Source organism: Prionailurus viverrinus, chromosome A2 (genome assembly GCF_022837055.1).
Source record: "Prionailurus viverrinus isolate Anna chromosome A2, UM_Priviv_1.0, whole genome shotgun sequence".
Lineage (NCBI taxonomy): Eukaryota > Metazoa > Chordata > Mammalia > Carnivora > Felidae > Prionailurus > Prionailurus viverrinus.
In genome coordinates this window covers 167,999,957-168,024,978 of record NC_062562.1, presented here as the reverse complement: position 1 = coordinate 168,024,978, position 25,022 = coordinate 167,999,957, and the positions used below count along the sequence as shown (strand labels likewise).

General features: G+C 41.4%; 1 protein-coding gene across 5 annotated transcripts in view; it reads left to right on the top strand.

Annotated features, from left to right (window-relative positions):
- The window catches only part of LMBR1 (limb development membrane protein 1), a 150,727-nt gene that overhangs the window by 77,146 nt on the left and 48,559 nt on the right, over window positions 1-25,022 (top strand). For all 5 annotated transcript variants that reach the window (XM_047835397.1, XM_047835387.1, XM_047835415.1 and 2 more), the window contains 4 exons: window positions 13,918-14,044; window positions 14,527-14,595; window positions 15,584-15,648; window positions 19,222-19,294. In XM_047835397.1, coding sequence (XP_047691353.1) covers window positions 13,918-14,044; window positions 14,527-14,595; window positions 15,584-15,648; window positions 19,222-19,294 — 334 coding nt within the window. The remainder of the gene's footprint in view (window positions 1-13,917; window positions 14,045-14,526; window positions 14,596-15,583; window positions 15,649-19,221; window positions 19,295-25,022) is intronic.

Here is a 25,022-nt window from a genome sequence, read left to right as displayed (position 1 = left end):
CTTCCAATCTGATGTTCAGAAATCCTCGAGATTCCAAGATGAATTCTACAAATGTACAAATCCTTCTTGAATGCATCTGTATCGCAGGATCCTTAATGTTTAGTTTTTCTATATCACATCAGGCTTGCGTAAAGCGTACTTTTGAGGCTGATAATTTTGATTGATTCTCTTGTGTGTCTTGACTTCTATTGTTTTTCATTAATATTTTAATTTTAATGTAACCAATTTCATTGGAAGCCAATTAACCTCACATTATATTTTATATCATTCCAAATTACCTGTCAGTATTTGTACTTGGATTATTCTGTAAATATAATTGCTGTGTACATACATTTTATGCCCTTTTTCCTTTAATAATGTATTTCGTGTACATAAATTTTCTGGTGCTGGGAAAAGTTGTCCAAAACTTGGAAACGGGCAGAGGTCCTGGGTGTTCTGTCAGTGGAGTCCTGGGCATTGTGTAGTGTCCCTTGGGGGTTACCTCCTGTTGTAGGGCTGCGTACCTTTGGCTGATTTCCTACCGACTTGGCTATTTCACTTCTTTTAGGGTTAGAGTTAACTGTAGGGAAGTAAGAGCAATGGAAATGATTTTGTCTGATATAATTGATTTCTTCTCCAAACAAAAGACAGCCCAAGCATTTTATTGTGTTGTCCCATAGGATATTACATCTAATTTAGCTAATTGATTTTAGCGTTTCCAATTGTCTAAGTATATCTGTGTTTTTCAAATTCTTCTTTGACCTGGCCTTAACAAAAATTAAAACCATGTGGCTCTACTGGTAAAGGGTGTGGGGAACAGAGAGCAAAGAGTGCTCGGCGGGGAGCTGCAGTCGGCAAGCAGCAGTAACACCCGCTGTGGGCTGGCATGGAAGATGGGGCTCTGGTGGTGGAGTCCAGGAGGTACTTACAAGTGTCCACCGGGTTACAGGTTGCTGGGCACTCCATTCAGAACTGGATCTTGCCTGCCCACATCTACTTTCTGGATCCACTTACTAGTTCTGTTGTCACCACGGGCGGGAGGTGATAAAGAGAACAGGCAGGACAAGAACTCTTAAATATGAAGATGAATAAGGGACTCAGAAAATGACCTGACCTTTGGGAAAAACCAACACTGTGAGAGGTACCAAACTCAGTGCATTCTCAGAGTTAATAGACAAAGAGAAGATTTAAGGGAGATTTAAAAATATTTGACCTTGTGCTTTAGACATTTTTTTTTTCCCCACAGAGGGAAATAAGGATATCTGATTCTCCGATATTGCCAGAAATGAATGTTCTACAGAGTCATTCTGATTAAAAAAAATCAAGTCCAGACAGCTTGTGGCATATTTTTACTAGATAACTTCAGTTTCATACAAATTTGTTCAGAGATTTGAAGATGGAGCATTCAGAGTTTTATTTTATGGAACTAGTATAATCTTGATACTGAAAGTAGACAAGGATAGTATGAGAAAGGAACATATTATGGCCATTTTTATTTGTGAATACTTATGAATCAGAAAACGTTAAGCTGAATCCAGCCATGTAAGCAAAAGATCATCATTGAAGAAAATTTTATTTCAGGTATGCGAGATTGGTTTCACCTTAGGCAAGCTATGCCTATAATTCATATTAGGAAAGTCAAGTGAGGAAAAAAAAAGTCAAGTGAGCATCTCAAAAAGGACACAAAACACATTTAGTAAAATCGGTAACCACTCGTGATTAAAAAGCAGACTAAGGACTTGAGGGGACGTTCTTAACCTGATTATGGATATCTAAGTCTGCAACTGACATTGTACTTAACGGTAAAATGTTGGAAGTATTTACTTTAAAATTGGGATGTCATCTTAAGTACTTTTATCTTAATAATACTGTAATAGAGTTACTAGTAGTACAGTTAGACAAGAAAAGGAAAAATTGAAAGGAATAAACAAAATAGTCATTATAAACAAATGATATTGTCTTTGGAAAAATCCCATAGAATCTAAAGATAAGTTGTTAATTCAAATAAGGAAATTTAGCAAGGAACCTGGATGTAGGATTAATATAGAAACAATTAATATAGAATAAAATAGAAAAATATAGAAAAATCAGTAATAGCAACAAACAATGTCTAACTTAAAATATTTTTATAATAGGACAGCCCAAGGTATGTTGAAATAAATTGGACAAATGATATGTGAAATCTTTATGGAAATAATATATGGAAATAAAAAATCTTATTGAAAGATGTTAAGGAAGACTTAAATAAATGGATAGGTATTCTGTGTTTATGACTTTCTTTATATGGTAAAAATAACAGTTCTCAAATTTGTTTTTAGAGTCAGTTCAACTCGAATAAAAATTCCACCAGGTTATCTTATAGAATGTGATAAGCAGATAGTAAAATTCTTACGGAACAACAGAGAACCAAGAACGGCCAGAGCAATTTTGAAGAACGTGGTGATGGAACTTGATTCTATCAAATAAAAGAGGAGCAGAGAGGACTGGAGACATGTCTGGGAAGAAGACACATGAGGCCCATAAGCACATGAAAAGCCCTCAGCATCACTAGTCTTTGGGGAGATGCAAATCAAAACCACAGTGGGGTACTTCTTCACACCCATTAGGACAGCTGCTAACAACAACTGCAAACCAGCCCCCTGCCCGCCCCCCCCCCCCCGCCAGAAAAACACCTAAGAAAATAACTAGCATCAGTGAGGATGTAGAGAAATTGGAACTCTTTTTTTTTTTTTTAATGTTTATTTATTTTTGAGAGAGACAGAGACAGAATGAGAGTGGGTTAAGGGGCAGAAAGAGAGGGAGACACAGAATCCGAAGCAGACTCCAGGCTCTGAGCTGTCAGCACAGAGCCCAACACGGGGCTTGAATTCACGAGCCGTGAGATCATGACCTGAGCCAAAGTCGGATGCTCAACCGACTGAGCTACCCAGGCACCCCAAGAAATTGGAACTCTTGTACGCTGTGGTGCGTATGTAAACGGTGCAGATGCTGTGGAATACAGTATGGTGCTTACTCAAAAAATTAAAAATAGAATTACTATATATGATACAGCAATTCCATTTCTGGGTATATACACAAAAGAATTGAAAGCAAGCACTCCACAGACTGATCTATCTACCTACCTTCCTTCCTACTTCCTTCCTTCCTTCCTTCCTTCCTCTCTTCCTCTCTTCCAGGTTTTCATTCAAATTCCAGTTAGTTAACATACAGTATAGTGTTAGTTTCAGGAGTACAATATAGTGATTCAACAAGTGCTCATCACAAGTGCCCTCTTTAATCCCCATCACCCATTTCACCCATTCCCTGCTCCCCCACCTCCCCTCTGGTAACCAGATGAGCTTAGGGTTCTCCCGCTCCACTGGCCCCCTCCTGTCTCTCCTTCACAGAATGTTTATACACTGATTTTCCTGGCGCACTATTTATAATGGCCAAAAGGTAGAAACAACCCAAGTATCCACCAGTGGATTCATAGGTAAACAAAATGTAGCATACACCTACAGTGGAATATTATTTCGCCTTAAAAAGCGAGGAAATCCTGGCAGATGCTGTAACATGGATGAACCTTGAGAGCACTATGCCGAGTCAAGTAAGTCCGACCCGACGAGATAAATACTGCGTGATGCCACTTGTATGAGGTCCCTAGAATGGTCAAATTCATAGAGACAGAAAATAGAATGCTGGGTGCTAGGGGCTGGGGGCAGGAGGAGGAAGGAATGAGTGCCTCTTGTCTAATAGGTGCCGAGTTTCAGTGGGAGAATGTGGAGAAGCCCCGGGGATGGATGGTGATGGTGGCCGCAGAATGATCTGGATGAATATACGTAATGCCATAGAACTGTACGCTTTACAATGCTCAAAAAGGTGGACTTTATGTTATGTGTGTGTGGCCACAATCAAAAATAAAAGTCAATAAATGACGAACACGGCAGTTCAAATTGGTGGTTACACTTGACCAGGTTGGTGTGGAAGTGTGGTGCAGTTGGGAGGGCCACGTGGGTGCCACAGTGGATGTGATCATGTTCCTTTAAGTATTTAATAGACATGTAACACTAAACAGCATACTTTCATTATTTAAAAATAGAAAGGGACAAAAGCCTGTTTATTTCTTGGTAATGGGCTCACATTACCCAAATTGAAGCTGCTATGTAAAACCAAAGTGCCAGTTTATTAGAGTGCGTGGGTGGCTCAGTCAGTTAAGTGTCGGACTCTTGGTTTCGGCTCAGGTCATGGTCTTACTGTCGTGAAGATAGACCCTCGAGTTGGGCTCCGTGCTGACAGTGCAGAGCCTGCTTGGGATTCTCTCTCTCTCTTTCACTCTCTCTGCCCTCCACCCTCTCTTTTTCTCTCCCTGTCTCTCTCAGAATAAATAAAATAAACTTAAAAAAATGCCAACTTACTTTCAATGGAAAATTGTAAAACACACATTTGTGCATACCTACCCACCCAGAATAGTTGTTATTGAGAGCTGGGGGGAATGTGAAAGTCAGGGAGATGGGCCTAGCTCAGCTAACGGAGGGTCTGATTGGAGTGAGGGCAGACAGCCCGAAGCTTTTCATGTCCGTGTGTCCTGTGTGGTTCACTGTCACAGGGAGAGTTCTCCTGCGGTGTTCTCGAATTCCTAGTGCTTTCTGTGTGAATGTACTTTTTGCCACATAAGCGATGTGACATGATCATCCAAATCATGTGACAGTGCTTCATATTAAATTCTACACTTTAAAGTTTGTACATTTTGCTGTAGTAATGTCATAAGTAATAACTCTAATGTTCTTTGTTGTGTCTTTATTGAGTGTTTTATGAAACAAATAGTGGTATTGGCTTCTATTGCATTAAGTTTCTTAGAGGACAGAGTATTTGACCTCGGCATGAGTTTGCTATTTTGGAATTGAAAATTAATGTTCTAGTAAAAGAAGCTTTTCTGTGTTTTGCTTTACTTCCTTTACTAAATTAGAGGTTTGTCTTCAGTAGGTTTTAAGCATTCTCCCCTACTGCCCTGTTTCCGTGTCAGTTTGTCTTTGGTGTCTCGATTCTGTTGTGTGCGGAGGTGGAAAGCATGGGCTCTGGAAACTGATGGACCTGAGTTTACAGGTCTGGTCCTGAAGCTGGCAAGCCTTGAACAGGGTGACCAGGGGCAGATTATTTAACTTTTGGGGACGTGAGCTTCCTGATTTATAATAAAATTTATCTTCTAATTTATCATGAAGATTTAGTGAGCACATACAAAGCAACTGGTAGGAGCTCGGCAAATGTTAGTTACCGTCTCTTCTTTTCCGTGAAATTGATTCCGTGAACTACAGATTTCCGTGAACTACAGATTTATTGGAATCTATTTATTGAAAGAGAAGGAAAGCTCTTTACTAGCTCTTTACTGGCTGGCCTTTAAGTTATTTTGATATGATGTAGAATACTGAGAAATATTTTTTCCAAATTTAGAATTATGTTTTAAAATTCTAATACAGAGTCCCTGCAGTCTTTCTATGGTTCAGTTCTTTGATTTACTTGTTTCATTTACTTGTTGTGTTAATTTATTTACTTGCAATCTGGAGGATTTTTGCTTGTCTAATATCATGAGAAATTTCTGCTTAATTTGAATACAGTGAACATCTTAGTTAAATGAACTGGTAATGATAGTGTTTTTATTTTAACTTATCCTAAAATACATTCTTTTTGTCAAATTACAATAACTTGAGTGTCATAAACTTTTAATTTTTCCATCTTATATAGACTACATTAAATGAAGAAAATATTAATATTAAAAAAAAATCATTCACTATAGCTTAACATAGCTTTCTATAAAGCAGTTTTCTTTGACCTGGTACCAAAACTTTTTGGTCCAAACTCTTAATGATTACCTTGGGAGCAAGGGGGGAAATGTTTGACACTCTATAGAGATGCTTGTTTGTAGCTTTTTTCATGGTTTCAAATAATTACTACCTGCCTGTATTTTCTGTTCCTTGTTAGTGCTTCCATCCATCTTCCCCAGATGACTGCATGTACGTCTGGTGCAGTCTTGATGGCATGCTGTGCAAACCTTATCTGAATGTTACTAAGAGACTCTTTTTGTTAAATGAAGGCGGTGGCTTGATATTTCTCTTAAATGTTCTGTAAATGTAGAAATTTTTCCCAGGCTTTCCTGGTGGGTGGAGCCCTAGTACATAAAGTGGTGTTTACATACCTTCCAAGAGGTCAGGATGTCCAGGCAAAATCTTGTTTAAATGTTCATCACCATAGAAACATATCAGCTTATTGTTGGAGCTTTTGTAAACACATTGTAATTTTCACTTCATTGATCTTCAGTACAAAGCAATTAAGTGTGTAATTGACCAGCAGAAAATTTTCAAAAAGCAGATATAACTATTTTAATGTTTTAGACTTTATGCATTCAGTGCTTATTTCAATCTAGAAAGAAAGCTGTGTCTACATGTATTTAGTCTTTACTAGCCTATTTAATTTAAACTGTTTTAACGTTGTGATAGTTGTAATTTCCAAAATAATATTGAGAGAAACTAGTGTAATCATATAGCTCACGTTTCTTAAAAACAATATAGTGTTTCGTTAGCAGGAAGAAAGTACTTCGTTTTGATGGTGTTTTTAAGTCATACGTTGAGTGTTTGTTGAACTATGATTTTAGTAAAAGGGGAGGAATTTCATTATAGTAATTTAGATTAATGGTTTTTGGGAGGGATTGAGATAACTATTCATACTAGGGATGAAATTATTACAAGGTTCTTGGAATCTTAGTAATACATGACTTACTATAAGCTTTCAAAATTACTTGAAAGGAGTACCACTGTTGATAATAAGAACAAGTTCTTAATAGTTTTGTGACCTTGTATTCAGGAGACTTTCCTTTTTAAGATTAACAATGGAAACCTTTTTCCTCTCTGACAGTGTTTTGCCACTTTGTTATTCGCAGGGCATTTCAGTGAGTTATTCTGACATCTGGCACATCTTTTAGCTCAGCGTATACAAGAATAGAGTTGATGGGAACCTTCCCCTTGGGGCTTCCTAACTCCCGATTCTGACTCTTAATGGAAAAATGAGCAGTAGGCATATTTTTTGCTTATATGCTGTCCTGCTGGTGATTAATGGTAGAGATAAAAGCTCTCAATGCTTTCATTACTTTGCAGACAGAATCACATACAAAAGTTTAAAAGTCTCACATCTTACATGCCACACAAGACTGTACTTTTTAGGCTTTGTAATACCTTTATGATCTCAAGAAACGTGGTGGTGGCATCAGTTCACGTATTTCTGGCACTTGTATGAGTCCGTCAGTTTTGAATTTATACGTGAAACCTCTGGTTGTTCATAGCCCTGTTACCTCTCTTCTCTCTGTCCGAGAGTTGTTGAAGACAAAAAAGCCGCCACATTGCATTTAATGAACAAATTTATGTTTTTCTATTGGTTTTGCTAAAGCTCATAAATGGTGACACTTCACTGATTTCAAGTTGGGCTGGTTTTGTCTTGTTTAATCAGAAAAACAGAATGCAATTGAAAGGAAAACATAACTGTCCTGGCCTCCTAGTGGATTGAGTCAGAATAACAGCTGTTTCTTACTATATCGGTTATCTTCAATATTTCATAAGCAGGCCTAGTCATATTCAGCAATTTTGTTGACTTTTTCTGTGGCAGCCTTTTCTGTAAGCGTAATATTGCCAAGTCACTCTTTTTTGCTTAGTTTGATAACTGAAAATGAGCAGATTTCTTTTGATGAGTTATTTACTATTTTTCAAAATAAATATTGATAATAAATCTTGAACAGTTTATATGATTTGACTATAGAGCTCTTTTTTTCTTAAATGATTCTTATTTGACTGCTTAAGCATGTGGGTGTACATTTCATCTCGATGTTATATATCTGTAATAGAAAAAACCTCTTCTTGGAATTATATAGCTTGTTTCTTTTGAGAGAAACTGTTCACATATAATTTTTTTGACACGAAGATTTATTTGAGGACTCAGTTTGTCAGTGTATGGGGATAAACATGTAGGTCTTGAACCTAAGTATCACTGTCGGACAGATTATACGTACTTAGGCTGCATTTTAAAAACTACTTTTCTAAATGAGAGAATAATTTTTCTTAATGTAAACAGAGGGGTTAGTTTTTGAATTTAGTAGTAGATTTATTTCCTCTTTTTGACATAAATGGTACTAAAAACATTAAGTTAGAGCAATAGCATGTTAAATGAGGTTACTTTAACCAAGCTGTTTTTCAAGTAATTTTATATCAAGGTTAAATTTAGAAAATTGAGCTCAGGGGTGCATGGGTGGCTCAGTCGGTTAAGCACCCGACTGTGGCTTAGGGCATCATGATCTCATGGTTTGTGAGTTTGAGCCCCGCGTTGGGCTCTGTGCTAACAGCTTGGAGCCTGGAGCCTGCTTTGGATTCTGTGTCTCCCTCTCTGCTTCTGTCTCTCTCAAAAATAAATAAACATTAAAGATTAAAGAAAACACTTAAGAAAATTGAGCTTAAAGTACTTGAGAGTACAGAGATTATATCAGATTTTGTTAGAAGCGGACTGTTGATACTCCGCCCTGACCAATATGGTAACCACCAGCCATGTGTGGCTATATAAATTTAAAAGAACTAAAATTACATAAAATTAAAAATCAGGGGTGTCTGGGTGGCTCCGGTTAGGCAGCTGACTCTTGATCTCAGCTCAGGTCATGATCTCAGGGTTATGGGTTTGAGCCCCGCGTTGGGCCGCCCTGGGTGTGAGGCCTACTTAAAATAAGTAAATAAAAAAAAAGTAAAATAAAAATCAGTTCTTCAGTCATAGAAACGGCATTCGAAGTACTTGATAAACACATATGGCTGGTTGCTATCTTACTGGGTGACTTAGAACATTTCCATCATCACGAAAGGGTCTGTTGGACAGCACTTTTGCATGCTATTCAATCATAAATAATTTGTGTCGTCTATAATTATTTTGTTCAGTATCTAAACAGCAAAAGAAGCAAGGCCCAACTTTAGGGATGTATGTGTGTAGCACCTCACTTGGCTAGAAGTGGCGCTAATGAGATTTGATGTTAATTTGCTGTTGCATTAGTGCACCTGTTTCCCTGTTGCTGGCCCATACTTCTGTTAGCAAGTCATGACTAAGAGTGATGTGGTCAGAGTTGTGTTTTGCAGAGATCGTACTCCCACCGCAATGTAGGCAGCAGGTGAGGCAGAGAGAGACGGGAGTTGGCTGTTGGGACTATGAGGTAGCAAGGCAGTCGTCCAGGTGAGACGGATATGGTTGCGGAAGGAGGAGTGGATGGCTTTAGTTGTAAGGACACGGGAGAATCAGAAGGGCTTGATGTTTGAATAGATCAGGGTCCAAGGTGTGTATGTGTGTGTGTCAGAGGGTGCAGCAGGAAGGGAGGTGACAAGGATGTTTCCATCGTCTGGAAAGAATAACACAGTGGGTATCGGTGCCATTTATTGCCATATGTAACACCGAAGGAGCAGGTTTAGGGGATAAAATGACGAGTCTGACTTTAGAATTAAGTTTAGGACTAGGGAGATGCCCAAGGGGAGGTGGCAGTTAGGACGCGTGGCTCTTGGTCTCAGTTTACAGATTTGGACTACAGATAGAAACCTCAGGGTCGCTGGCTCCATGAGGAGGCCAGATCACCTAGGGGAAGAACAGAGCAGTCTGGCCGGTGTCTTCATCAGAATTGACTGAGGTGCCTTTGAGCTGGTTGTCGGGGATTGGCGAGCCCCTCTCAAAGTTTGAGAAGTGCTGATCCGGCATGGGAAAGGAGGAGCATCTAAGCCTGAGCCATTGTCCTTTGTAGAATGAAATAAGAACGGAGACAGAGAAACCAGGGGGTAGGCACGGAAGCTGAGGGATGTGCAGGCTGCCCAGCTGTGTCTTGCTAAGGAAGAGGTAACGGCAGCTGCAGTTTGCAGGAAAGTAGGGATGAGATTAGGATCAAGGAGAATGGAAAACATTTAACAACTCATTGAGGGAATTGTTAGCCCGAAATCAGCATAAGTACTGCCCAGTGACAGCAGAGGCCCACTCTGGAATGTGGAAGGTTCTCGTGATTTTGTAAATGTCTTTCACAGGACCGAGAATTCAAGGAGTGAGCTGCCAGTGGAATTAAGCTGGGCTGGTGGAAATCAAAGGGACCAGGAATATTAGAATGTTATTGGTACTGGATTATCATTAAAGTACACAGTTTAACGTCGGGTTTAGGCAAGTGAAAACAACACCGGTTGAGGGAGTCGGGTGGATTGAGGGAGTGGAGGTCACCGTGATGAAGACAACAGTGCTGGCTTCAGGACCAGATGTGTCAAAGAGAAGCATGGAGCAGTCTCACGGTCAGAGGGCTTAGAGGGAGCCGGGCTAGTGCATGGAGGGGGGCTGTGGTAGAGTGGAGGTTAAGTTCATTAGGAGCTTGTGTGTTACTCGCGATGGTGGGGGATGTGATAAAGTGCTTGTGAACCTGGTGCTCACATCATCAAGAAAGACTTACAGGTCTGTGGATGGTAGGTGACAGAGATGGGAAGTAGGTGATGAGCTGGCATTAGAAGGTGATATAAATTTAATTCAGAACCACAAATCCTTGGAAATTTTAAAGACAAAGGCAAGAATTGGAGTCATTACAGTTAGCCCTTACATTATGCTTACTAAGCATCCAGCCTAATGCTACGCATGTTACTTATATTAACTTATTTGATCCTTTTAATGACCTGGTAAAGTAGGGGTGTTATTAATAAACCCATTTTTACAAAGGAATAAACTGAGGCACGGAGAGCTTAGAAATGTGCCCCGTGTTACACAGTTGGTCAGTGATGGGACCAGGCTCTGAACATTAGCAGTCTGCTGCTAGGGTTGGGGTCCTGAACTAGCTTGCCATAATGTCTCATAAACTGAACTTGGATATTTTCAGAGTTATTATGTCAATCTCTTGGAAGTTAATTCTTTTAAGAAAAAAATTAAAAACGTTAATTTGTTCTCATATTAACGTCATGCACATTCATTCTAGGAAATTTGGAAAATACAGAAAAGCACAAAGTATTCAAGAAAAATAGTTCCTTGTAACCATAGTCTTTTTAGCTGGCCTTGTGCACAAACAGAGTAACCCCCTGCCCCTCTCTGGGGAAGGAGCTATGACCAGGCTCCCTAAGCAGCTCAGCCTCTGACAAGCATCAGCATGTCAGGTCTTTGGGGACCCTTACTTCTCCCACCTGCCTCCTGCTTGGGTAAGAGCTCACTGCAAGATCCTGGAAGTCTTCTCATTGCCCTTAACCCAACCTTCTGGGCCCTTATTTGTTCTTCTTTGAAAGCCGTGGTAGCTGCCTACCCTTGCCACCCAAATCTGCTAGAACTGTGGAGGCTCTGAGACTTTACTGTACTTGCAAGCTGACAAGTTAGTCTGCTAGATTCCTGCACGGTGGTTGTGGACATGAGACTCCTGGACCAGAGGCAAAGGACTTCATTACTCAGAACGAGGCAAGCCATCAGCTTCCTGTTCCCAGGACAACTCCACCCTCCCACTAGCCTCAGAGGGGCAGCGCGGCTCGGGTGGAGGCTCTTCCTACAGTGGGCTCAGGTCATAGCTGAGGACCTTGAACTCGGAGGAACCCACAGATGGGCTGCAGGCAAACCTGCCTCCCCTTTGTTCTGTAGAGGGACATTATTCTTCTCATACCAGACAGGAAACAGACCTACTTCTGTTTCAGAGAGATGCCATCTCTGTTTTTCAAGGCTGTTTGCTCTCCAGAAATCCTTAAAAAGACAGTCCAGAGCAAGGGCTATCTATCCTTGCCTGTATCTGTGAGATGCACAGAAATGGGAGAGACCCATGGAGCATTGGCTTCCAAAGCAGAGTAACATATTTGAAGAAAAACACATTTAGCTGCCAAGGAATATTTCTTTTCTTTTCTTTTTTTTAGAGTTTATTTATTTTGAGACAGAGAAAGAGAGAGGCAGAGAGAGAAGGGAGAGAATCCCAAGTAGGCTCTGTGCTGTCAGCACAGAGCCCAATGTGGGGCTTGAACCCACGAACCGTGAGCTCATGACCTGAGCCGAAATCAAGAGTCAGGTGCTTAACTGACTGAGCCACCCAGGCTCCCCTATTTCTTACCAAAATGTCAGAGGAAGTGTGTAAATCTTCTGGTCAATTTATTCCCCAACATTTATTATCATTGTAACAGTTCTATATTATAGTTATTAGTACATTATTACACTTGTTTAGTAATTATCACAATTATTATTAAAACACTTTTGTTTGGACAGTGGGTCTCAGATGGTTCCAAGGATCACTACTGTTTAGTTCATATATTATAACACTGTTACAGTGTTTAGCTTATGTGTCATAACATTTAAGACACACGTTACGTGTTTTGGGAGCCCGACTACTACTAAGGGCTGGTCGGAAGCAGGTGGGATTTGGGCTCAGTCAGAGTCAGGAAGAGATACACATTGGAGCACTGATTCTTTTTATCCGTTTTATTTATACGCTTTCCACATAATATTTGATGTATAATAATCTTGCTTAGGAAAAAAGACGGTGGCTTAGAAAGAGAGAAGGAAAGAAAAAAGAAATCACCATTAAAAGGTGGTGGTCATGTTTTGGCATCCTAAGTGGTTTAAAGTTTGGAAGTGCAGGTCTGGAGAGTTCTTCCGGAAAGTAGCAGTGTGTTTTTCGTAGTGTGTCTGGGGACTGTTCGTGTTTCATCTCACTTGAGTAATAGCTACTGTTAGAGCTGATGTGTTAAATAAAATACAAGCATCATTCATTCTGGTTCACCGGCCTCCCTTGCTGTGAACACTTAAGATGTGCTGACTCCACATTTGAGGACATCGCTTAACCTGCCCAGGCAGCCCTGTTGTAGGACTGGACTAGTAAGGACAGGCCCCTTCGACTCTGAGTCATTAGGGAGGGCTGGGGGCACTTCGCCGGGGTCTCAGGGCATTCCCTGTCCTCTCTGTTGCATCTGAGCACCCGGGGCCGTGATTGAAGTGCAACCTATCCCTTTAATTCAGAAATTAGCAAATAGTATCAGGGTAAAGTTGAAGTCAGTATATGTTTTAGATCTTTGTAACACATCTTTAAACTATTTTTTTTCTTTAAACTATTTTTAATATGGAAGGAAAGATTACAGGATTTATTGAGAGGCATGGGTTTACTTATAATTTTGTTTGTTGTATTAGATGTACATTAGTGCATTGCAGTATAAAACATCGAATGCATCTTTGAATTTAGGTACGGATTCAATCGTTGGGTGACTTTGCTGGAATAGAAGGAAGTTGTTTTTTGTTCATTTGTTTGCCTTTTCTAGTAGGTTTCAAGTTTAAAGGTCTGGCCTCTGGTTTGGCCCTGAGGACAGAATGTTTTACATTTAAAACAAAAGTGTGCATAAAGGTGCTTTATTATAAAAACAAAATTGTGCATAAAGAGGCTTTATTAAATACCAGCTGCATGAAGTGATGACATCTTATCTAATGTGAAGAAGGAAACGATCGGTAATTGAGAGCGGTGTTCTTCCTTCCGGGAGTCCTCGGGCTGCACACCAGAGGGCGCTTGGAGGCTGTGGCAGCAGCCGAGCCGGGCCTGCGCTCTTGCCCAAGCGGGTGCTCTGTGCTCTCGCCAAGTGCGGTGCTCCCGGAACTGCCTGGCTGTGCGCCTCAACAGCCGAGACGCCCTTGATTAGAATCACAGTTAAGAATTCATTAACCTGCGTTTTAAAAGATGGTTCTACAAAATGTTTTTAGAAAGAATATTTTTAGTTCTTTCTTGAAAGCTTAATGGTATTTCACATAATTTTGTAAAGAAAAGTCCGTCTAAACATTACAAACTCTAAAGTTAGTGGGTTTTATCTTGCTAATAAATATAAATTTCCTGCCCTTCCAAAGAATTTTTGTGCTTTCGTGTAGATAGAAACCTAATTATTCGTGAGATGACATAAAATACTGAAATCACGTCTCCGTTGTCTTTTTCAGGGAATCCGAGCCCGAATTTTAGAGACTCTGGTCATGCTTATTCTTCTCGCGTTGCTTATTCTTGGGATAGTGTGGGTCGCCTCCGCGCTCATTGACAATGACGCTGCCAGCATGGAGTCTTTGTATGGTAAACCGGCTTCTCTGATGGAGACGATAGTTTGGGATATACTTACACATGCACTTTCTAGACATTGTGATAATTCCTTGTAGAGTTACGGGATATACTTACACATGCACTTTCTAGACATTGTAATAATTCCTTGTAGAGTTATCCCGTTGTTACAGATTAAGTCTTTAGACATGTATAAGAACAGAGTATTCATGTGTTTGCTGTATTCAGAACGAGCAAGCAGCTTTTTTTGTTGTTTGTTAATTGGTTTCTGTTCTTAAAATTCTTTGGAGGCTTTTTTTCTCCCTCCAAACAGGTTTCGCAAGAGTTATCTCCTTTTCTTCTATTTTAGATCTTTTTTATTGTACAATTTAGAAATTATATGGGTTAGCAGACTCAAACAGGCAATTATGATGTTTACCATACATTAATTTATGTCAGCCTATATCTTAATGTATAATATTTTGGATTTACTAAAATCTATTTACATTTCTTTTTAGATCTCTGGGAGTTCTACCTACCCTATTTATATTCCTGTATATCTTTGATGGGATGTTTGTTACTTCTCTGTAAGTATTTTTCCAACCTAATGGTTGATGGGAAAGTGGAGTTCTGTGTTTTGAAAAATAGTAAGGTTTCCTGATGAGAGTACTTAACAGCTTGGAGATTTTTAAAGCTTTAGCCTTTAACTTTGTTTACATTAAGATCAATTTTGATAAACTGAAACCTTGAAAGAAAATGTGCGTGTTTTTCTCTAAGGAAAGCGTCTTTTGCAGAGAGACACACACACGCACACGCACACGCGGGTACATCCATTGCAGCGTTAGATTCTTTTCTTTTTTTTTAATTTTTAACATTTATTTTTGAGAGAGAGAGAGAGAGAGCGAGCGAGCGAGCGTGTGCACGTACAAGGGGAGGAGGGGCAGAGAGAGAGACACACACACACACAGAATCGGAAGCAGGCTCCAGGCTCCGAGCCGTCAGCACAGAGCCCAACGTGGGGCTCGAACCCACGAGCTGTGAGATCATGACCTGAGCTGAAGTTGGACGCTTAACCGACTGAGCCACCCAGACAACCCTAGATTCTTCTTTTGGCTGGTGAGGTGGAATGCTGTGTGATGAATTTGTGGTTTTTATTTCAAATTTGTTCAGTCTTACTTGAGGGATTACGGTCTATCTCAGAGACATTGTAAGTAGATAAATGCAGTTAAAAGGAGTGGAGATAATACTTGTCACTTTTAGATGTTCCTATCTGGTTCTCAATTTCATTAGCTCTTGAAATTTAATCTGCCCTTTAGTTGATTTTCTTTAATTTCTTTTAAGTGAAAATACTTACTCTGATTGGACTGCTAGAGTCTTGAGCATCCTAAGCCTTCTTTAGTCTTTATGTATCTTTCTTCCTCCATGTCCCCGTGCCCCCAGCTTCTTTATTGATTGAAGAATCCTCTGGCAAAATTGGAGACAGGAGTTTTCTGGAAACAATAACCTTTGAGTTCGTTCTGTACTTTTAAACTAGCGGTTCATGTGCCTCCTCTCTGTCTGTGGTCTCTCCCTCAGTGTGCACCCCTGTCGGCCTCTCCCGCATGTTCACAGTGATGGGGCAGTTGCTGGTGAAGCCAACGGTAAGTTTATCATCGTGAACCATCTTGGTCCTCAAATAAATGTGTGAATGAGCAATCAGAAACGTATGAATGTTTTTGTGGGTTTAGGTCGTAGTTGTTACTGTTGCTTTCATTTTAATATTTTTCATCTTTGGAAACCAAATTTGTTTTTGCTTTTAAAATACTAACTATAGACACTTAGGTTAAAAAGTTCCTCTAGCAAATTTTAAGACAAAATTTACAAATATTTACATGTATTTTAGGTATCTGTTGTCTTGTATCAATAGTAACTCTGTTATGTTTCAAAATTTACCACATATATTCCTTGATTTAGAAAGCATTTATGTTTCAGAGTAGCTGTCTGCATATTATATTTTGATTATACTTTTCACTTTAATGTCAGAATTACCATATATTCATTTTTAAATGATTTTCAATTGGTAGTAGTAATCGTAATGATTTGTCCCTAATTTCTTTGGCCTCTAGCTATTTTGTCAAACATTTACTCGCGTGAACATCATTCTTAGCTGCGTTTAGGGAACTTGCCATTTAAATTGCTTTCCTGGGTCCTCATTGCCCGCAAACTCAGGTCTGAATGACTCACAGCCTGTCCCGTACTCCATTGACTCCACACTCCGTGCCCCCCTGTGACTGCTTGCACCCTCACCAGCCGGGGGGCTGTGCGCACAGCAGGCTGTGTGCTTTCACTCCCCAGGCATGTGGGGGGCTTCCTCCCACCGGTGCCTCCTGCCCGCTCAGCCCCCCTGACGGCCTCCTCGAGCCCCGGCTCTGATGTCAGCTGCACTCACGGCCTGTCTTTGGGCCGTGCCTCCCCTCTTCTTCAAACTGAAATAATCAAGCTTCTTTCTCTGCATTCCTCATATTCCCCTTTGTTTGTATTGCCCTAGTAGTACTTACTAAATTGTTGTGGTAGTATGTTTGTCTTTCCTACCGGGGTGATTAATCAAAGAAAAAATCGAGGGAATGTTGTAGTAGATGTTCGTATAGTAATGCTTGCTTAATTTTGGAAGATTTTAAAAAATAAATGGCAAAAAAATCTCTTCATATCTTTTGTAAAAATAGGATTGGATTATTTAACTTGCTACATAAATGTATCCGCACTTGAAACATACTATCAAATCTTGAAATTTACTTCCCTCCTGAAGAGGTTTTATGACACTGCCTTCTTAATTTCTTCCTGATTCTCTGGGGGAGATGTTTGTTTGTTTGTTTGTTTGTTTGTTTTTTGGTCTCCTTCTCTGTTTCTATTTCCTGGCCCCCTAAATATAGGCAAATGTTCACAGTTCTGTCCTTGGTCTACAGTTGCTCTGCTCTGTTCTCCTGATCACTTTCACATCACTTCTAAATGTGTAATTCTGCTGAGAAAAAGGCCAGGAAAACAAACACAGTGCACTGTAAGTGCTGTAACTGAATACCCCACGGAGCTGAAAGCTCATCTTCTGTAAAACCAAACTACGTATTTATCTCCCTTCCCAAAGCTGGTTTTTGTCCTAAACTTATTATGATTATTATTATTATCCTCAAAACTTTACACCTTTTTTCTGGTTCCTAACATCTAATAATAATGTTTTTTTAATCAGTATAGGCTATATGTTTGTGATAAGTACTGTATTTTACACACATTTCATTTAATCCTGTTAACAAATCCCTAAGTCAGGTGGTGGGCTTATTTTATGGCTGAATTGCGTGTAGTTCAGGGAGATTAAGTGGCTTGTACAAGATTGCAGGTCAGTGCGGGTGGGGCAGGGTTTGATCCCAGACACTGGTTTCGGACCCTGGGCTCTGGAGCACTGTTCGATCTGCCCATAAGCTCCAGAGTACTCGAGCTACTTCGCTGCTGAGCCTCCTTTCTACCTGTTCACCTCTGTGTTTTGCTTATAGTTTCCTCCGACCCAAATGCCTTTCCCCTTTGTAGTAAATTAAGCTATCAGCTGAGGCCACTATCCTCAAAAACACATGCCAAAACTTTTTTTCATCCCACCTAGAAGTCGGGAATCTTTCTTCCTCTTAACTTTTGTAACACTGTTTCTTTTAGCTTCAGTTATGACTGTTCTTTTAATACTATAATTATTTTGGGGAGTTCATTCTATCTCTCCAGACACTAAATGTAAGCTGTTTGAGGTCAAGGACTGTGTTTGACTCGTATTTAGATCCCCAGTAGCTCAGAGTGGTTAAGAGCATAGGCTTCAAAGGCAGATAACTCTAATTTGCCAAACCCTTGTGTTTTGGCATATTGTGAGATGGGGATGATAGCGTTCTGTTTTTCATGGATGGTTGTAGAATTAAGGGCATGATGCACACAAGCACTTAACGCAAATGTCCGTGTGCCCCTCACTGTCACTCACTCACACTGAGACAAACCCGTGGTGGTAAGTCACTAATGGACACTTTGCGCCATAGGAAGAAATCTTTTTTGTCTGGGCTACACCTTAAGAACGGTAAAAACTGTGGATTATGATCCAAACAGTAGAAAGCGGTGAGAACGTTGACAGGTAAGAAACTTGGTACCATGGCCCCTAAAGGTGTGGCCCCTGCCTGCTTCAGGTGCAGAGCCTGTCTTGAATCACTCAGCCTAGTCTGCTCTGCACTGGTGTGGTCAGTCTGCCCTCCCTTTCCCACTCAGGGCTCAAGGGTCGTCTCTTGGGGGAGGCCCTCACTGGTGGCCTGCTGAAGTGGGTTTCCCCACCCTTTTCTTCTAGGAAAGTCAGCTTTTGTAATTGTTTATTTGCATATTATGATTTGTTGTTACTTTACTGTTTTATTTTGCTGTCAGTGCTAGGCCTGTTGATAATAAGGGATTATCAATATTTGTTGAAATACTGGGAATTGTTGGGTTGTTCTAAGTAAATTTTATAGAAATTCTGCAGATTCGATACCTGTAACTCTACAAAGCTAGAGTTAAACATATTTTAGGTTTTGTCAGTTGTGACGATAGTGCAGATAATACCCTATATAATGCTGATTGATTAGTGGTTTGTTCTTGTTTTTTATTAGCGTTGTATGGCGTGGTGAGTGGTGTATATATAAGCATCATATTTCTCTAGGGTTCTGTCTGCAGAATGATTTTGATAATACCACTATTCAGTATTTGCAGAAAATTTTTAGTATGTAAAGATGATGTAAGTGGAAAGTATTGCATGGTAGTGATTGAGTTTATAGATTTCTTGTTTTAAATATTATGTAGATAAATACAGATGAGGAACCAATGTTGCATGGAGTCATCTGTTCCTTCTTGCTCTAAAATAATTGGTTTGGGCATAAGAGATAGTGCTGTATTTAGCCTTTTGGAAGGTTAGAATTCATATATTTATTTGTCATTGAGAGAGGTGCAGTGTTCTTTAATCCTTTAAATTTAAATATAGGTAGACTTTATAATAGCCAACTTTTGATGTGTTTAGTCACATACTAAAATATTTTTCTTTAATTTGTATGTAGAATAGTTTGAGGATTTTTATTTTAAATTCCTAATGTTTTTGAAGGGTTATCTAAATCGTAGGCGAAACAGCCTAAATATCCGCACGAGCACTAGTTTTGTAATAACGCAGCGGTCAATGGTTTGATCTTTGAATTTAGATTCTTGAAGACCTGGATGAACAAATTTATATTATTACCCTGGAAGAGGAAGCACTCCAGAGACGACTAAATGGTACGTATGTATTACATATTTAGAGCTGAATAAAAAAAATTATTTAATTCAAGAAAGACACTGATTGAGGGGGAAAAATATAGAAAAATATAAGCCTCTTAGTACATTGTGCCGTGTTGCACGAGGTCAAGACGTAAGAGTAACACGTGAACGTTCCAGGTGAGGACAGTTTTGCTGAGGACTGGCGGCACTGTGGTCAAGTTCCCATCTTTGCCTGGCTGGAGTGCACTGTCCTCTAGCAAGGCCAGCTCAGTTCCGAGACACTGGCCACTGAGATGCACCTCTGCCCCCAATACCCTAATACGTTTTAAGCATTACGACTCACAGTTACTGAGGTTTTACAGATTTGTATGTTTTCTTAATAACTTTATTATTAGTTTTCTTAAGACTCATTTGTTTTGAGAGAGTGTGTGCGAGCGGGGGAGAGAGAGATTGAGAGAGAGAGAATCTCAAGCAGGCTCCACGCTGCCAGTGCAGAGCCCGACCTGGGGCTCGATCTCACAAACCACAAGATGACGACCTGAAGCGAAATCAAGAGTCGGGTGCTCGACCGACTGAGCCACCCAGGCGCCCCTTCTTACTTTAGTAAGATAAGGGATACTTTAGTATCATTACTTCGTTTCTTTCCTGTTGAAATCTTTAAGGTGAAAAGTAGTATGTCTTTCTGCTTCTAGGTGCCAAATTTGACTGTCTCAGTGGTGCTTAGGGGACTGGTTAGGGCAGCTAACCTAAGTACCTAAGTACTGTTACCTAAGTAAACAGCTTAGGGCAAGCTGGTTACTTGGGAATGTGGTCATTCTCAGCTATGATAACCAAGTAAGCATGTCGTAGATCTTAAAGTCCGATTTTGAATTACTCATCCTTTTTGGCTTCAAATGAAGAACCAATGAAGAAAAGAGTAATGAGATAGTTTAACAGAGAAATGACATGGTTTGGGTAAGTTTTCTTTTAATTTTATTTAAATGATTTTCATTCTGCACTCTCTTCTCCTACAGAGTTGTTGGTTTTTTCTTTAATGTTGAAAACCAACTCCAACATCAGAGTATTAATAGCTAACTGTATTTCAGGATCGTAATTGAAGAGTAAGTATAAAATGGAAGGTTACTTTTAAGTATGAAATAGGAAAAAAATACACCTACTTTCTTCAGTTACAAATAGTGAATTTAAATCATCAATTAAAAAGTGTTGCTAACATTTAGAGCTTTATTCTTAGGTGAAAGAATTTCAGATTTGTATCTATTTTAAAGAATTCTTGTCAATAATATTGCATCCTTTGGTACCAATAACTTTTAGACTGGTACCACATGTATCTTTTATTCTTCTAACTTTAATAAAGCTATTTCAACATTAAAGCCTGTTTAATCAGAATTGCAACTTGACTCAATACTGTCAGGTTTATAAAATTTCATCACAGTAGTAACTATTATAATCAATTTGTCTTATTTAGGTAATGATGCTGTTACATAATAAAAGCGCCTGAATTGGGAAGCTGCCTGTAGTGTGCAGTTGTGTTTCAGCCTGAGGTCCATCTTGCAGATCAGGAGACTGAGACCCAGGAAGCGTCCAAGATGGTGCCCCGTGAATTAAAGAATTTGGGTTGAGTCAAAACGAACCCAAACCAAAAAATACAGCCTTTTCCCACTTTTCATTTCCACGGAGGGGAGAAAAAGTCCCTCCATAATCTTTCTAGATCCTTTGGCTCCTCAAATTCAAAAGCGGTTCATTATATCTAAAGAAACTGAAAAAGAAGTAGTTGCCAGAAGGCTAAGATGTATTACGAAATGAAGCCAAGCCCAAAAAAACAAAATGCCCTGACTAGCACAGCATTCTAATTTGGAGAGGTTAAACGCATGCTATGATAGCTAATAGTAAGTATAATTGTATTTTCTACCATTTTGGTAGGTCACGTACCATTTCTGACCGCTCTGTTGGTAGGTTGGTAAAGCCTTTCCGTTGACACTCTTTAACGATACGTTGGGATAGTCGCTGTCGTTTTGTCATTCTTTGCTCGTTAGCATTGTAGACTGTTTCGGGTGGAAAACAACAGGCTTGTAACATAAATGGTTCCGCGGCAAAATGGGCATATTGACTAATATAGATTAAAATTGTGAGCTTCAGTACAGTATATTTATCAATATGTGCAGAGGGGGGAAAACAAGATAAACAGTATTTTATGATTTGCTATTTTTTAAGAAAGCATAAATCATAGAAGGTTCGTAGTGGAAATCATCCCCATGGGTTTTTTTTAATCTAGTATTGTGTCAAATGTATTTTGTTGTAAAAATGTTTCGTATTTTAAATTATTTTTAAAAGGTAAATTAAAGAAATTTTTTTTATTTAAGAGAGTGAGAGAGAAGGCTTGGGGGAGAGAGAGAACCTTGAGCAGACTCCACACTCAGCGCGGAGCCTGACACTGGGCTCAATCTCACGACTTTGGGACCTGAGCTGACGTTACGAGTCAGACGGCCAACCGACTGAGCTACCCAGGCACCTAAAATATTTTTTATTCTGGGCTGTTGAAAAGAATTGCAAAATAATAAGAGTAAAAGATTTTTAAAAAACGTACAGCAGTGAATTACCCCAGAATTCACGGTCGTGTTTTGCTAGTGGCCATCGCGTGTGTTTTCTTGTCTGCTTGGGAACGTGTGACGCACATCACAGGAATCTGGGATATCTGCATGGTTTGCTCTGAGCCAAGCTCCCAGCCATCTGAAAAAACATAACACTTTGTTTCCTGGAAGATCTATAACTTGTCGTGGTAGTTACTGTATTATTAGAGTTGAATCGTCATGCTTGGTTTTTAGAATATCAGTACAGCTTTTTGGTGGAATGCCTGCCTGTGACTTCCCATTGTTCGTGTTTGTCACTTGCTGGTGCTGGAGGTTTTGTTCTTGCTAATATTGTTATTACTTCAGAAAATATGTTGATAAGATAAAGTGACCCTGTACACTATTAGAAGGTAAACCAGTGTCCTCAGGAAGTCGTCTTGTTAGCCATCGGCTCCATGCTTTCTCCTCCTTTTTCTGTTTACTGCGCATCTTCCTCTAAGCACCAGACCTTGAGCAGATAAACGTAGATTCTGAGTCTCAAGATCATAGATGAGTTGGCTGAAGAAGGGAAAAATCGGGTGAGCGTCTGTAAGATTTTATCCAGCACTGAAATACTTGGAAAAAAGAAACAGATGGTGGGAGTTGTATGTATTCCCGGAGCAGGAGGGGGCCCCGGATGTCTAGCCGCCTGGTTCCCAAAGCCCCAGAACTCACCACTGGCCTGGCGGGGCTCCGGCTCCCGGCGTCCCCAGCACACAGCCTTCCTTCGTGGCTGCCTCGAGGCCATGAGAGATAGCGTGTCCTGCACTGGCAGTCAGCATCAGGAGCCCGAGTCTCCGGGAGCTTTGCCTCTGAGACTGTCCCCTGCACCTCCTGCGCCCCACTCTCACCTGATTTCCCACTGTCCCTTAGCTCCCGAAACTCTGCGGATACCGTGTGGAACTGCGGGGAACCGTGGGGAACCCAAAACCGTTGGGTCACAGTAGCGGAACCACCAGGTCCTCAGTCTCCCCACCCCCCACCCTCGCTAGAAGAAACGTGACTTTCCCGTCACAGACGGCTTCTCAGTCCCGGTCAGGTGGCGGTTCTCTTCTTTCCTGTGTCCCCCACCTCACTCCTCGTGTTGTCTTCTGCTGCGTGTGGACACTTTGAACCTCATGTCATTAGATTGTGATCCCATTACTTCTCCCTTTTCCCATCACTCTTCTCCTTCCAGACAATCCCTCTGCCACCTTGAGGGCGTTAGCTCCTCATTCGTGATCATTCTCTCTGCCACAACGCCTGTCACAACTGGTGACTTCAGTGTCCGTGTGGATGATTCTTGCAGCCCACCTGGCCAGCCGTCGGCCTCTCTCTGAATGGTCTTCCTCAGCTACTCGCTGCCTGGGACCACAGCGCAGCCCGGTCACTGGCGGTGAACGGCTCTTGTGCAGTCGTACGGTCAGTCACCTGTCACGTGCCGTTTCCTGCAGTCCTTCGTGCCGTCTGTCCATCTGAATAACTTCTCACCGCCTTTTCTCCTTCTCGCCCGTCGGACCCTGGCTGCCTCACACAGTTGAAATTGCGGGCCATCGTTTGACTCCGTGCCCTGCTCGCCCCGTCCCTCTCTCTGCCTGGCGCCTGTTGAGCTGACCGACTGTAACCACCTGGCCTTTCTTTAAACGTATGACCGTATCTTAAATGTACTTCACATTCTCCTACATGACTGTTAATATCTTCTCTTTCCTCGAGACTTCACCATCACGCTCAGCTGACGACCTTGCTTCCCCTCTTCTTGAGAAAATGAGGCGACCGTGCCGAAACGTTCACAAGCTTTTTCCTTCCCGTTGACTCCGCTGCGTGCAAGTCCCCCACCACGTGCTGCCTTTTCTCCCTCCGCTGTGGCTGCCCTGTCCGCGCTCCTGGCAAAGCCCCCCCCCCCTCCCCCCCCGCCCACCCCTGGTGGCACTGGATTCAGTGCCTTCTCCCTGATTCAAGGACACAACTGTGGCCGTTGTAACCAGTCTTCCCCCAACTGGATGGTTTCCTTCAGCATAGAGATGTGCTGATATTTTCTCAGAACGAGTGAATGAACGGAGGGAAGGAGGGGAAGAAATGAGCCAGTCTGTCTGCACCTCCTGTCCCTCTGGCTCACCACCTCATTGCTTCGCTTGTCTTTACGCAGGACTCATGGGCTGGGCACTCCTCGGTTTCTTTTCCGCGCTCCGCGTTTGCTTTGGGACGCACTCTTGCACTCATGGGGCACTCTGCGGTGCCCCACTGACATGCTGTTGTCGCGGTGGCTGGTGCCTTCCGGGGCCTCGTCCACACTCCTCACTCCACTTGGTTCACCACACTCTCGTGAGTGAGCTGCTCCGTGAGCCTCTGCTTCTCAAAACCCCGCTGGTTTTCCCCGTGTCCGCAGCTGCTTCACACCGGAGCGCTCCCTGCCTCCGTCCTTAAAGTCTCCTGACGCTTGTTTACCTGCACTCCTCGGGTTATCGTATCTGGTCTTCTGGCTTTAAATTCCATCTGTGTGCTGCTGACCTCTGCTCTCACCTCTTCCTCCGTCTAGGAGACATTTCTACCTGGATGCCGGACACGGATCTTAAACATATCGTGTCCGAAGTCAGCTGACGGTCTTACTCCCCAGTTCTGCTTCGGTCCTAGCTGACCTGCCTCCGTAGGTGGTGGATCCGTTCTTCTAGGTGCTCACGCTAATTCCTGGGAGTCTCTTTCTCTCAATTCCCACACGGACTCCTTTAGCAAAGCCGTTGGCTCTGGTATGTCACCACCTTGATTTAAGCAGCAGTCACCTCTTGGCTCGATATTTGCAGTAGTTTACGAGTTAGTCTCCGTGCATCTATCTTTGACCTTGTAAGTCAGAAAGAGTGCTTGACACGTAAGTCACATCTTCTCACCTATGTGCTCAGAGCCCTCCTCCGGTGCTGTCCTTTCTCAGTCTGAATAAAGGCCAGTCTTGGCATTGGTCCTCTTTCTGCACCCCGTGTGCCCTCTGACTTCCTCTCCTGCAGTGTCCTTCCTGTTCTTCCCTGACCCGTCGCCTCCTGTCTCAGGGCGTTATCGCGTGTTTCCCTTCTGTCTCTTAGGTCTTTACCAAAGAGCCCCTTCCTGGTGGGCTTCTCCACATTGTAGCTTAGGGGATATGATTAATATTGCCACCACCTCTACCCTGACCC